The sequence below is a fragment of the Perca flavescens genome, chromosome 19 (genome assembly GCF_004354835.1).
Source record: "Perca flavescens isolate YP-PL-M2 chromosome 19, PFLA_1.0, whole genome shotgun sequence".
Taxonomy (NCBI): domain Eukaryota; kingdom Metazoa; phylum Chordata; class Actinopteri; order Perciformes; family Percidae; genus Perca; species Perca flavescens.
This window is the reverse complement of record NC_041349.1, coordinates 7,080,544-7,095,510: the sequence shown is the minus strand read 5'-3', so window position 1 is coordinate 7,095,510 and position 14,967 is coordinate 7,080,544. Positions and strand designations below refer to the sequence as shown.

At 43.9% G+C, this 14,967-nt stretch overlaps 1 protein-coding gene across 1 annotated transcript in view; it reads right to left on the bottom strand.

Annotated features, from left to right (window-relative positions):
* Positions 1-7,269: 7,269 nt before the first annotated feature.
* Positions 7,270-14,967, bottom strand: part of ccdc171 (coiled-coil domain containing 171) — a 311,435-nt gene continuing 303,737 nt past the window's right edge. The window contains exons 18-22 of the mRNA XM_028564616.1: positions 14,586-14,731; positions 12,962-13,016; positions 12,081-12,212; positions 7,629-7,781; positions 7,270-7,537 (exon numbers count right to left, since the gene is read on the bottom strand). Coding sequence (XP_028420417.1) covers positions 7,337-7,537; positions 7,629-7,781; positions 12,081-12,212; positions 12,962-13,016; positions 14,586-14,731 — 687 coding nt within the window. The 3' untranslated portion in view covers positions 7,270-7,336. The remainder of the gene's footprint in view (positions 7,538-7,628; positions 7,782-12,080; positions 12,213-12,961; positions 13,017-14,585; positions 14,732-14,967) is intronic.

Genomic DNA, 14,967 nt, shown 5'->3' with positions numbered 1-14,967 from the left:
CTGCCTCTCTGTCCTAGTTGTACCTGCGACAACACACACACACACACACACGCACACACACACACACACACACACACACACACAAATACATATACACATACATATAAACACATGTACACACGTAAACATACATACACACACACATACATGCATACACACACACACACACACACACACACACACACACACACATAATCATACACGTACACGATCATACATACACACAGACACACACATAATCATACATATACACACACACATAAAGACACAGACACACTCATACACACACATACACACATAATTATACATACACACACACATAATCATACATATACACACACACAATCACACATATATACACACACACACACACACACATTTAAAACATACTTTTTTCAGAGCAGCTTCGGAGCCAAGTTGGCCGCGCTACAAAGAGAGACCCCCCACCACCCCCAGTAATGACACAGATATATCGGGGGGGCGGGACCCCCACGCAGAAACTCAGAGGCGGGAAGATAAGGGACTGGGAAGGGAAAGGGGGGAGGATGAAAGAGAGGATACACACATACCTACACACAAATACCTACACACACACACGCGAAGGCTATGTGTGGGGACACACATACTAAATGTCCTGTTAAAACACGTATGCACACACACACAAACATAAACATACACACAGATACACAGATACACACACACACAAACAAACACACACACAAACAAACACACACAAACTCATGTATACACAGACCCCCACACACATAAACTCTCACTCACACACACACACACACACACACACACACACACGAAGGGTACGTGTGGTGACACTCATACTAAATGTCCTGTTAAAACACATACGCACACACACACACACAGATAAACTCACACACTTAAACTCTCTTACACACACACACAAAGGGTACGTGTGGGGACACACATACTAAATGTCCTGTTAAAACAGGTACGCACACACACACACACACACACACACACACACGAAGGGTACGTGTGGTGACACACATACTAAATGTCCTGTTAAAACACGCACACACACACACACACACACACACACACACACACAAACATTAACACACACACACACACACAGAGATAAACTCACACACAAACTCTCTTACACACAAACACACGAAGGGTACGTGTGGGGACACACATGCTAAATGTCCTGTTAAAACAGGTACACACTCACACACACACACACACACACACACACACACACACACACTTTGGTGTCATGCAAAATTCACCTCCTGGAGTTGAGACGTTTGTGGCGACAAATGACAGCAAAGGGACCGAGAGGAACTCCTGCCAGCTCCTCCGTCTGTTTTAAAGGTTGCAGAGTTTTCGGCTGATTGTGGAAATCAGGAAACTTTGACTGAAGTTTTTGTGGCTTTTGTTGCCTTTTTTCAACGGATTTTTTTATCTTTTTGGACGATTTCTTCAATGAATGAGGTAGCGTCACGTGGACATGGAAATTAAGACCTAGAACACAACACTTTAACAATTTAAGACTTCTGAAAAGCCTACAGAGACGTTTTTGTTGCCATTTTCCAGTTTTGTATGGACGATTTCTTCAGCGTTTGTTGTCGTATTTCTGGAGAGTTAGTGAGATGTATAATTGTCATCCTATTTTATCTGATCATTATATATAACATGTATTTAACCCTTGTGTTGTCCTTCGGGTCACCGGGACCCAAAGGACAACACAAGGGTTATGTACTTCCGTTTATTTTGTTGAGAATTGCTCTCTAAACCCTGTCTCTTGTAAAGTAAGTAAGAAAGTTTGTTTCTAGAGCACATTTAAACACAGTTTAAGCTGGCCAAAATGTTGTACAAACAAGCACTATGGTGCTGTATTAACCCTTGTTTTGTCATTTGGGTCACAAGGACCCAAAGGACCACACAAGGGTTAAGCTTTATCTGAACATTTATGACTGGTATCTACACTGTTAGACGTTTTATTGTATATTTGCGGTAACTCACTGGCAACGTGTTTGAAGTGTCTACGCGCTACTCTTATGAAGTCGTGAGGTCAGAGTTCAAATCTGGCGGTCAAGCATTTATATCCGTAAAGGCTTTCTTGTTTCTCTCAATAAATGATTGACACTGCTGGAAAAACATGTCACATTTTTTTTAATTACCTTCACTGCTAAAAGCATAACAAATTAAATGTGTTTCATTTTATAGTGAAATTTTATTTTTTCCATTTCATTTCTATGCTTCTATAACATTAACAGTATAATTAACAATTATTAACAATTTTATTTAAAATTCAGTTAGTGTTATTCAACTACAGTAACACTACTGCTGTTGTTTTACAGCAGACTACCGCAAATTCAAAATATACAGTAAATCACTGTAAATTAAATGTTATTACCCATAATGCAATGCATATTACAGTAATGAACCCGGAAAAGAAAATTATGGTATTATACTGGGCATTTTGTGGTAAGTAACTGTAGAATTACAGCTAAGTCTAACAGTGTAAGATTCGACAGGAGACCTTGGATGAACTTTACTTTCAGAAGACACCTCTCTGGAAACATCTGTGATGTGTTTAGCAATGGGCCCTGAAAGAGAGAGCCAGTTGGCATGAAGCCATTGGTCAAAGTATTGTTTCCTCCCCCATCTATGTTACACACATTATAGAATATGTACAGTGGCTTGCATAAGTATTCATACCCATGCTAAAGTTGACTAAAAAGAGGAATAAAAAAAACGTCTTTTGGAAATTGATCTTAATGCCTTAATTAGAAAAATGAGGAAAAATCCAGCCTTTAAGGACACCAATTTTCTTTGTGAATGAATAATGTCTCATAAATAAATAAATGTTCTTCCTTAAAATACAGGGTTCATAAGTATACATACCCCTATGTTAAATTCCCATAGAGGCAGGTAGATTTTTATTTTCACAGGTCAGTTATTTCATGGATCCAGGATACTATGCATCCTGATGAAGTTCCCTTGGCCTTTGGAATTAAAATAGCCCCACATCATCACATACCCTTCACCATACCCCCACATCATCACATACCCTTCACCATACCCCCACATCATCACATACCCTTCACCATACCCCCCACATCATCACATACCCTTCACCATACCCCCACATCATCACATACCCTTCACCATACCCCCACATCATCACATACCCTTCACCATACCCCACATCATCACATACCCTTCACCATACCCCCACATCATCACATACCCTTCACCATACCCCCACATCATCACATACCCTTCACCATACCCCCACATCATCACATACCCTTCACCATACCCCCACATCATCACATACCCTTCACCATACCCCCACATCATCACATACCCTTCACCATACCCCCACATCATCACATACCCTTCACCATACCCCCCACATCATCACATACCCTTCACCATACCCCCACATCATCACATACCCTTCACCATACCCCCACATCATCACATACCCTTCACCATACCGCCCACATCATCACATACCCTTCACCATACCCCCACATCATCACATAGCCTTCACCATACCGCCCACATCATCACATACCCTTCACCATACCCCCACATCATCACATACCCTTCACCATACCCCCACATCATCATATACCCTTCACCATACCCTCCCACATCATCACATACCCTTCACCATACCCCCACCATCATCACATACCCTTCACCATACCCCCACATCATCACATACCCTTCACCATACCCCCACCATCATCACATACCCTTCACCATACCCCCACATCATCACATACCCTTCACCATACCCACATCATCACATACCCTTCACCATACCCCCCCACATCATCACACACCCTTCACCATACCTAGAGGTTGGCATGGGGTACTTTCCATGAGCTCAGCTCTCACTGCAAATCAAACCAGCTATTAGTCTAACTGAAAAAAAAACATGCCAATCTCTAGGTATGGTGAAGGGTATGTGATGATGTGGGGGGGGTATGGTGAAGGGTATGTGATGATGTGGGGGTATGGTGAAGGGTATGTGATGATGTGGGGCTATTTTAATTCCAAAGGCCAAGGGAACTTCATCAGGATGCATAGTATCCTGGATCCATGAAATAACTGGCCTGTAAAAATATACATCTGCCTGCCTCTATGGGAATTTAACATAGGGGTGGACTGACTTACTGTATTTTAAGGAAGAACATTTATTTATTCCCAATACATTGTTCATTCACAAAGAAAATTGGTGTCCTTAAAGGTTGGATTTTTCCTCATTATTTTAATTAAGGCATTAAGATCAATTTCCAATTTTTTTTTTTTTTTATTCCTCTTTTTAGTCAACTTTAGCCATGGGTATGAATACTTATGCAAGCCACTGTACCATGTTCAAACAAAGAAAGTCAGAGGACCATCAGAGAACGGGGAATCAGGTCCTCTCCGGGCTCTTAAGAGCTTGTAAATGATGCTGATTTCTTGGATGTGAATAAACCTGTAAAATCAAGAAACAGTGTAGACGGATTCCTCACCACACAACATCACAGCATCGCTACCAATTACACCACATTAGTTTTTCGGGCTGAGTGTGTGATCCTGTTGTGTGTCGCTCGGCGCCCCGGAGCTTCTCTTTGTTTTGGGATTACACGTTTTTCCGCATTACACATCACTTCTCCGCCTGCTGCACATTTGTCACTTTGCAGCGGGATATTTAGGATCTGAAGCCGCCCAGCTCCATCAGGAATTAAACTTTAATCTGTTTATTTATTTATTTATTTTAAAGAGAGCGGGACTGGAGAGAGGCTCTCTGCCTGAATAAAGCCGTCACTTCTCTGTCGGCGACTGAATGCAGAAACGCCACAGTCAGCCGTCCTGTCTGGTGATGCTAAGCTAAGCTAGCCGCGCCATTGAAAACGAATGACAGGAGAGTCAACAACTCCAGGAAGAGAGAGAGAGAGAGAGAGAGGGAGGATTTAATGGCTCCCACTGGAACACACTGACATGTCTAGTTACATTTACTTTGATATGTTGGAGTGATCGAGGCTCATGGGCGTAGATTTTGGGAGAAAGAGGTGGGAGACAGCCGAAAAGAAATAAAATCTTTAAAACATAAAAAACATAAAACATAAAAAAAACATAAAAATAAAACGGGCCTTTCTGCATAAATAAGTTTATTTCTGATAGAATATTTTGATGCTGAAATTTTTGTGCTTTAATGTGAATTTTTGAATGCATCTTGCATTCCTGATTATTTACATGGAGTCTATATTTATTCATTCATAACATGCATGAATGGGAAAAAAAAAAGCAACAGGAAGAAGAAAATCTTATGGTACCTGTCACTTGTAAGTGACACAACAATAAGTCTGACTCTATACACGCTAAAAGTCCTGATTATTTACATGGAGTCTGGTGGAGATATGCCGGCTCTATACACGCTAAAAGTCCTGATTATTTACATGGAGTCTGGTGGAGATATGCTGGCTCTATACACGCTAAAAGTCCTGATTATTTACATGGAGTCTGGTGGAGATATGCTGGCTCTATACACACTAAAAGTCCTGATTATTTACATGGAGTCTGGTGGAGATATGCTGGCTCTATACACACTAAAAGTCCTGATTATTTACATGGAGTCTGGTGGAGATATGCTGGATCTATACACACTAAAAGTCCTGATTATTTACATGGAGTCTGGTGGAGATATGCTGGCTCTATACACACTAAAAGTCCTGATTATTTACATGGAGTCTGGTGGAGATATGCTGGCTCTATACACGCTAAAAGTCCTGATTATTTACATGGAGTCTGGTGGAGTTTGGTGATGGTGATTTCTTGGCTGTTTCATGTTAAACTAAAATGATCTTACTCTTTAACTAAAAGGTCTATCTCTGAAGGGATCCTTTCATAATGTTGTCAGACACTTAGAGTAATAATCTGAGTCTGTCAGCAGAAAAACCCCCAGAACTTGAAGTATACGGGAACTGTAATTTCGAAGATTTGTCCATTTAAAAAGGAATGCAGTTTGAATCAGTCAGAAGTCTGAAGAAAGGACAAATATATCTCTCCAGAGGAAGGAAATAAAATAAAAGAGAATCCTGTTTGGCTGAATCAGCACAACGCTGTGTGTGTGTGTGTGTGTGTGTGTGTGTGTGACAGCAGATTAAGTCCCTTTGTAAAAGACGTCTCAACACACCCACACACAGAGAGAGAGAGAAACACACACACACAGAGAGAGAGAAACACACACACACACACACAGACACACACACACACAGATACACACACCTACACCCACACACAGAGAGAAAGAAAACACACACACACACACACACACACACACACAGAGAGAGAGACACACACACAGAGAGAGAGAGACACACACACACGCACAGACACACACACACACAGAGATACACACACCTACACCCACACACAGAGAGAACGAAACACACACACACACACACACACACACAGAGAGAGACACACACACACAAACACCTACACCCACACAAACACACACAGACAGAGAGAGAGAGACACACACACACACACACACACACACACACACACACACACACACACACACACACACACACACAAAGACAGAGAGAGAGACACACACACAAACAAACACACACACACCCCACCACACACACAGCCTGAGGGTGTGTGAGCGTGAGGACATTTTATTTAACTGCTGAAGCAGCAGTTAAATAAAATGTTTGTCGTGTTTCTTCTTCTTCTTCTCCTGCTTGAAAACTTTTCTCACTTTTTATTTCTACATTTCCAGAATCGTTTCCCACACACACACACACACACACACACACACACACACACACAGCCTGAGTCCAACAAACACACAGAGTCCAGAGCCGATTTAACAGACTTTAAGGTCCACTCAGTGTCCAGTTTATTAGGAACCCCCAGCGGGAGAGACCGACATTAGTCTGTTTAGTGTTCAACCTTTGATTGTCGATCGCACATCTCAGTCTGTGTGTGTGTGTGTGTGTATCTGTGTGTGTGTGTGTCTCTCTGTCTGTGTGTGTGTCTCTCTGTCTGTGTGTGTGTCTCTGTCTGTGTGTGTGTCTCTCTGTCTGTGTGTGTGTCTCTGTCTGTGTGTGTGTCTCTCTGTGTGTGTGTCTGTCTGTGTGTGTGTGTGTCTCTGTCTGTGTGTGTGTCTCTCTGTCTGTGTGTGTGTCTGTCTGTCTGTCTGTGTGTCTCTCTGTCTGTGTGTCTCTCTGTCTGTGTGTGTGTGTGTCTCTGTGTGTGTGTCTCTCTGTCTGTGTGTCTCTCTGTCTGTGTGTGTGTCTCTCTGTCTGTGTGTGTGTCTCTCTGTCTGTGTGTGTGTCTATCTTCTCCCAGCTCTGTGCTTCTTCACGGCTTTCTTCTCCTTCGTTTTGGGACGTCTGAGGGCTTTGGAGGGGGCGGGGTTTGCCTGAGAGGGGGCGGTGCTTAAACTGACCGATGACTCCTTCGACCAATCAGAGCTGGGGACAGGCTGAGGGCTTTCCTCGTCAGCCAATGGAATCGTCTGGGGGAAATCAGCCACCTGAAACATGACATTATCACAGTTGTTTTAACACAAAACTACAATACGCATTATTACTGCTGTCAAAGAAATGTTAAAAATGGCGTCTCACGGGTACGTAGGCCTGGTTGTCACGGAGACAGGCGTCCTGCAGCTCGCCGCGCAGCGCAGTCACATGACTGCGGTGGGCGGAGACTTCCTGCTCCAGCCAATCAATCCTGGAGCTGCAGGTGTGAAAGAGCTGAGAGACGGAGGAGAGAAAACTCTGCAGAGAGAGGGAGGGGAGAGAGAGGGGGAGGGGAGATAGAGAGAGAGAGAGGGAGGGAAATAGATAGAGAGAGAGAGGGAGGGAGAGAGAGAGGGAGGGAGATAGAGAGAGAGTGAGATAGATAGACAGAGGGAGAGAGAGAGAAGGAGAGAGAGAGGGAGGAAGGGAGACAGAGAGAAAGGGAGATAGATAGAGTTATTGTGTTTTTAAAATGTTAAAAAGAGGTTTCAGCCTGTACCAGTCCAGATAGCAGTGACTGATGGTCTCAGGGTGGAGACAGAAAGGACACGTGGAGGACACGGTGGGATTAATCTTAGACAGGAACACATGGAGCCCCGTGGAGGATCCTCCACTGCAGGTCTCCTGACCTCTTGTTCAGTGGAGGCTTGTACAAGACTCTCCACACTGGTTTCCGGTCTTTCATTAGTCTGTCCTTCCACACCATGTCCTTCCTCTCCCTCAGCTTCTTATTGTGGACTCTTTTGGCAGATATAAAACGCATTGGGGAACCCAGTGCATCATGTCCCAAAAAAAAAAACTTTAAAATGATCGACTGTATGGTTTTTAGAAGACCAGCAGGGGGCTCCATACATTTTAACTCGTGCCAGAGGCTGGATGCCCCCAAGTTATTTATGATGAGCACCCTTCCTCTGTACGACATGTGGGGGAAGCAGCCACCTCCATTTTCCCAACGTCCCCTCCACCTTTTCAATGACTCCTTCCCAGTTCCTATCCGTGGTTCTCTGGTCCCCCAGATAAACCCCCCAGGTACTTTAACCCCCTCCCCTCTTCCAGGTCAACCCCCCAGGAAGCTGAGGGAGGCCTCCAGCCCAGCTCCCCACTGCCAGGGCTTCACTTTTGGCCCAGTTTTTACTTTGGCAGCAGAAATGCTGTGAAACGTCTCCACAATACGATCTAAACTATCTACATCTTTTTGGTTTTTTTAGTAAAAACTATGATGTCGTCTGCGTAGGCGGATACAGTAAAACCAGGTAAAAACAGGCCAGTGATGCCAGAGCAGACATTATGCAGCATGGGTTCAATGGATAAAGGCGTATGACATCCCTGACATTGTGCAGCCCTGTCTTATCCCCCTGGTTTACCTTGAAGGGTTTACACAAACCTCCATTAATCTTCAGCACACACTCAATGTTCTCGTACATTACCTTTATCTTGGCGATGAAACCAGGGCTGAGGCTAGAGATGTTCCGATACCGCCTAAAACGCTGGTATCGGTATCGGGAAGTACTGGAGTTTATGCACCGATCCGATACCACGTAATAAAGCCCTAAAGAAATTCTACATTAAAGCAGTTTATTTATGTTCTTTTTCCGTTATAACTGACTGTCAAACTGGAGAATAAAAGAAAGTTTTGGGGCATTCGTTGTTTGTGTTTGTTCATGTTTCACAAAGAGTTTAACTTGAGCCAGACCGACAGCAAAGATAGAAATCATATCACATCCATACAGGGATAGTAGTATACAGCTGTTAAAACATAATGAAATTTATGACACTCTGGTATCGGATCGGTACTCGGTATCGGGCGATACACAAGTTCAGGTATCGGAATTGGTATCGGGAATCAAAAAAAAGTGGTATCGGGCCATCTCTAGCTGAGGCCGAACCTCTCCAGAACTTTCCACAGGTAACGGTGCTCGACCCGGTCAAACGCCTTTTCCTGGTCCAAAGAAACCAGACCAGTGTCTACGCCCAATGAACCAGAGACTGTCAAAATATCCCGAATTAGTGACACATTGTCAACAATGGACCTGCCAGGCACACGGTATTGTTTGGGTCCTATGAATGACCCGGTCCAACACCAGCTTCAGCCTGGATGCCAGGACTTTGGACAGCATCTTGTAGTCTGCACACAACAGAGACCGGCCTCCAGGTCTTAATGTCCTGTAGGTCCCCTTTCTTCGGGAGGAGAGTCAGCACCGCCCTCCTGCAACTCTGCGGAAGGGAACAACCATCAAAACTTTCCGTAAAAACATCTAAAATGCCCGTTTTCATTACGTCCCAGAAAGTTTTGTAAAACTCTGGAGGGAGACCATCAATCCCAGGGGCCTTTCCCCCCTGCATGCTTTGCAGAGCTCTAAAAACCTCTTCCTCCGTCGGGGGACCCTCCAGCTCCTCATTGTCGTCCCCAGAAACAGTGGGCAGGTCCCTGCAGAACCTGGTGAAAGCCTCGTCGTCCTCTACGTACTCTGTGCTGTAGAGGTCGAAGAAGAAGTCCACAGCTCTCTGTCGGATCTGGGAAGCTGTTGTTAACGGCTGTCCTCCTGCTGATCTCAGAGCATGGATCATCCGGGCTCTGGCCATTCTTCTTCTCCAAACTAAAAAAATAACTTAGTTGGAGAGTCCATTAAAGCAGCAGTCTGGAACCGGGACCGGATCAGTGCCACCCTGTGCTCTCATGCCCAGACTTGAGGTCTTCAATACAGCCTGGATTTCCTGTGGACTCTGCAGAACTCTGCATGTCCACTATAGATATCTCCAGATCGTTCATAGACTTGGCGATGTCTCGAGAAACATTGAGAGTGTACTGCTGACAAAGCTGCCTGATTCCAACCTTCCCGATGTCCCACCACTGCCTCAGTGAACTAAAATCTCTCCTTCTGTCTCTAAAACCTTTCCAAAAAAATAAATAAAAACATCCCTAAAATGTGCATCTAAAAGCAAAGCCGTGTAAACAAATGCCAATACGCAGATTTGGGTTTAATATTGGCAATATAAACATCACAATACACATATGAATGATCAGAAAAACCGACAACCGGCAATATACTACACCCTTTAAAAACATAAAAATGGTGCTTAAAACAATAAAACCTTTCTAGTCTAGCCATAGTCAACCGGTTGTCTCTGCTGTGGACCCACGTGTACTGTCTCTGCTGTGGACCCATGTGTACTGTCTCTGCTGTGGACCCACGTGTACTGTCTGCTGTGGACCCACGTGTACTGTCTCTGCTGTGGACCCACGTGTACTGTCTCTGCTGTGGACCCACGTGTACTGTCTCTGCTGTGGACCCACGTGTACTGTCTCTGCTGTGGACCCACGTGTACTGCCTCTGCTGTGGACCCACGTGTACTGTCTCTGCTGTGGACCCACGTGTACTGTCTCTGCTGTGGACCCACGTACACTGTCTCTGCTGTGGACCCACGTGTACTGTCTCTGCTGTGGACCCAGGTGTACTGTCTCTGTTGTGGACCCACGTGTACTGTCTCTGCTGTGGACCCACGTGTACTGTCTCTGCAGTGGACCCATGTGTACTGTCTCTGCTGTGGACCCAGGTGTACTGTCTCTGCTGTGGACCCATGTGTACTGTCTCTGCAGTGGACCCATGTGTACTGTCTCTGCTGTGGACCCAGGTGTACTGTCTCTGCTGTGGACCCATGTGTACTGTCTCTGCAGTGCATGGTGGACTCTCCAGACGTCTGAGAGACTATGTGTCTCCATCAGACTCTGCATGGCTCGTTTAGAGGCAGCATGTGGTTCATTACGGTTCCGATCTAATCCCCCCCCAAAAATAAAAACTCCCCTGGTTCACACTCACTTAAAAGTTCATTTAAAAAGAAGAACTCTATCAGGTCCTAAGTTTGGAGCGTATACGTTTATAAAAACCAGATTAAAAACTTCATACCGGGCTCTGACTACTAAGAGTCGGCCCTTTATTCTTTCGTCTACAGTGTGGGACTTTGGTAAAAAGTTTCTTGCAAATAGGATTGCTACTCCTCCGCTGATGTTATCCCATTCCCTCCTCCAGTCTGTCTCATTTAAAGTGTCGCTGTGCGTTTCTTGCAACATTGCAATATTAACTCCTTTAAGTTTTAAAAACTCAACAAGGCAAGCGAGTAAAGAGAGTGGGAGAGTGAGAGAGTGAGAGAGAGGGGGAGAGAGAGTGAGAGAGAGAGAGAGAGCGAGAGAGTGAGAGAGAGAGAGAGATTGAGAGAGAGAGAGAGTGAGAGAGAGAGAGGGAGATTGAGAGAGAGTGAGAGGGAGAGAGAGAGGGAGAGAGAGAGTGAAAGAGTGAGAGGGAGAGAGGGAGAGTGATTGAGATGGAGAGGGATAGAGGGAGAGAGAGAGCGATTGAGAGAGAGAGAGACAGAGAGAGGGAGAGAGGGAGAGAGAGACAGAGGGAGAGAGAGAGAGAGAGAGAGAGGGAGAGAGAGAGTGAAAGAGTGAGAGGGAGAGAGAGGGCGAGGGGAAAGACAAGATGTTCAAAGATGTGGTTTAGAAATGGAGAAATAGAAAGAAAAAATAAAGAAAAAGACAAAGAAAGAAAGACTTGATACCTGGCACGCTGCCAGCTCAGGAGCTCCCATGATGCTCTCTGCTCCGCTCAGTTCAAGGTGTTCCCTGGGTAACGACAGGGGGCGGGGCTGAGTGGACAGGGAGCAACGTGATTGGACGAGACCCTCTCTGACCTAAAGAGCAAACAGAAGGTGTGTAAACGTGTGTGTGTGTGTCTTTGTCTGTGTGTGTGTCTGTGTCTCTGTATGTGTGTGTGTGTGTCTGTGTGTGTGTCTGTCTTTCTGTATATGTGTGTGTGTGTGTGTGTGTGTCTCTGTATATATGTGTGTGTGTGTGTGTGTGTGTGTCTCTGTATATGTCTGTGTGTGTGTGTGTGTGTGTCTCTCTGTGTATATGTCTGTGTGTGTGTGTGTGTCTCTCTGTGTATATGTCTGTGTGTGTGTGTGTGTGTGTGTGTGTGTCTCTGTATATGTCTGTGTGTATGTGTGTGTGTGTGTGTGTGTGTGTGTTTGTGTATATCTGTGTGTGTGTGTGTGTGTGTGTGTGTGTGTGTGTGTGTGTGTGTACCCGTTTTCCTATATTCGTGGGGTCCAAAAACTGGGGACTACAGTATACTTGTGGGGTCTGCACAGCCTCGTGGGGACCAAAATGCTGGTCCCCACGAGTTTAAAGGGCTGTTTGAGGGTTAAGACTTGGTTTTAGGATTAGGGTTAGAATTAGGTTATGGTTAGGGTGAGGGTAAGGGTTAAGGTTAGGCATTTAGTTGTGATGGTTAAGGTTAGGGTAAGGGGCTAGGGAATGCATTATGTCAATGACAAGTCCCCACAAAGATAGTAATACAGACATATGTGTGTGTGTGTCTCTGTGTATATGTCTGTGTGTGTGTGTGTGTGTGTGTGTGTGTGTGTGTGTGTGTCTTCACCTCTCTGTAAGTGGTCTCTGCAGCCTTCATGTTTCTGATCAGACAGTCTTTACGCCTAGAAGAATATGAAATAAATTAGAGCAGAAAGTCCCAGCCAGAGTAACGTCTTAGTGTACCATTCATTCATTCATTCATTTTATTTTACAAAATAAAACCACTCAAAACTTTCCAATTTCCCCCCCAAAAAAACAACGTAACATGGTGGCCGGAGGAATATTCTGACATCATCAAGCCATTTTAACGCACTGGTTCTCAAACTGTTTTCAATAATGTCCCCCTTTTGAATTGTTTCTTTAAGCCAAGTACCCAGTGACCAGCGCTAATCATTTTCGGTAGAAAAAAAAAGTGTATATAAACAGGAACAGTCCAGCACTGTCAGAGATAGATTTACTAAACAACAGCATTGTACCTGAAAAAAAAAAAATGTAAAAAAAAGACAAAAACTTGGAAAAAGATGGTAGAAAGAAAGAAGGAAGGACGGCACGAATAGGTCAAAATAGTATCAAAAACTTAAAAATAGTTACTTAAGAAGAAAAAAGCGAGAAATTTGTAAAAAGTAGGACAGTAGAAGGAAGGATAGATTAGGTCCAAAGAAAATGACAGAAATGTTGAAATAAATGACAAAAGTGTTGGAAAAATTGACAGAAATGTTGGGAAAAATGTTGGAAAAAGTGACAGAAATGTTGGAAAAAATGACAATAATGTTGGAAAAAGTGACAGAAATGTTGGAAAAAGTGTCAGAAATGTTGGAAAAAGTGACAAATGTTGGAAAAAGTGACAGAAATGTTGGAAAAAATGACAAAAATGTTGGAAAAAGTGACAGAAATGTTGGAAAAAATGTTGCAAAAATGACAAATGTTGGAAAAAATGACAAAAATGTTGGAAAAGTGACAGAAATGTTAGCGCTGTCACGATAGATTCACTAAACAACAGCCTTGTAATAAAAAAAACATTTAAATGCTGAGAAATGAGAAAAAGAGACAAAAACTTGGAAAAATATGGTAGAAAGAAGGAAGTAAGTAAGGCAAGAATAGGTCAAAATAGTATCAAAATCTTCAAAAACAGTGACATAAGAAAAAAGCGAGAAACTTGTAAAAAGTAGAAGGGCAGTATAGGAAGGAAGGCAAGATTAGGTCCAAAGAAAATGACAGAAATGTTGGAAAAAATGACAAAAATGTTGGAAAAAGTGAAAATGTTGGAATAAATGACAAAATGATGAGAAAAAGAGACAAAAACTTTAAAGAAAGAAGGAAGGAAGTAAGGCACGAATAGGTCAAAATAGTATCAAAAACTTCAAAAATAGTGACATAAGAAGAAAAAAGTGAGAAACTTGTAAAAAAAGTAGATGGACAGTAGAAGGAAGGATAGATTAGGACCAAAGAAGGAAACACAAAGAGGAACAATGTTCTGGACAACAGCCTTGTTACTATTAAACATTTAGTTAAATATCTCATGTACCCCCTGCAGTCCTCCAGAGGACCCCTAGGGGGCCACACACCCCCATTTGAGAAACACTGGCTTAACGAGTCGTTAACTGTTTAAAGTGTAGTATTGAGAAAAACGTTTTATTTTTATTTTTTTAGGAGGTTTTTGAGTTTTATTTTGAAGGACACCTGTGTGTTACCTGGCAGCGTCCGTGAGCTCGGCCTCGGCCCGCTGCAGCCTCTGCTCCAGCTGCTTCCTGTCCCGCTGCACGCCCGACAGGTGCTTACCCAGAATCCTCAGCGAGCGCTCCTTGCGGCTGGCCTCCTGCCGAGCCTCGGCCAGAGACTAGGGAGGAAGTGGGTTCACCGTTAGGGTCTTACTGGGGGGATGCATCTCCATTAGGAAGAAAAGTAAGGGTGGGAAAGATAGAGACAGAGAGAGAGACAGAAAGAGAGGGGGAAAGAGAGAGGAGGAGAGAGAGAGGGGGAAAGAGAGAGAGAGAGAGAGAGGGAAAGAGAGAGAGAGAGAGAGAGAGAGAGAGAGAGGGAGAGAGACAGAGAGACAGAGAAAGGAGGAGAGAG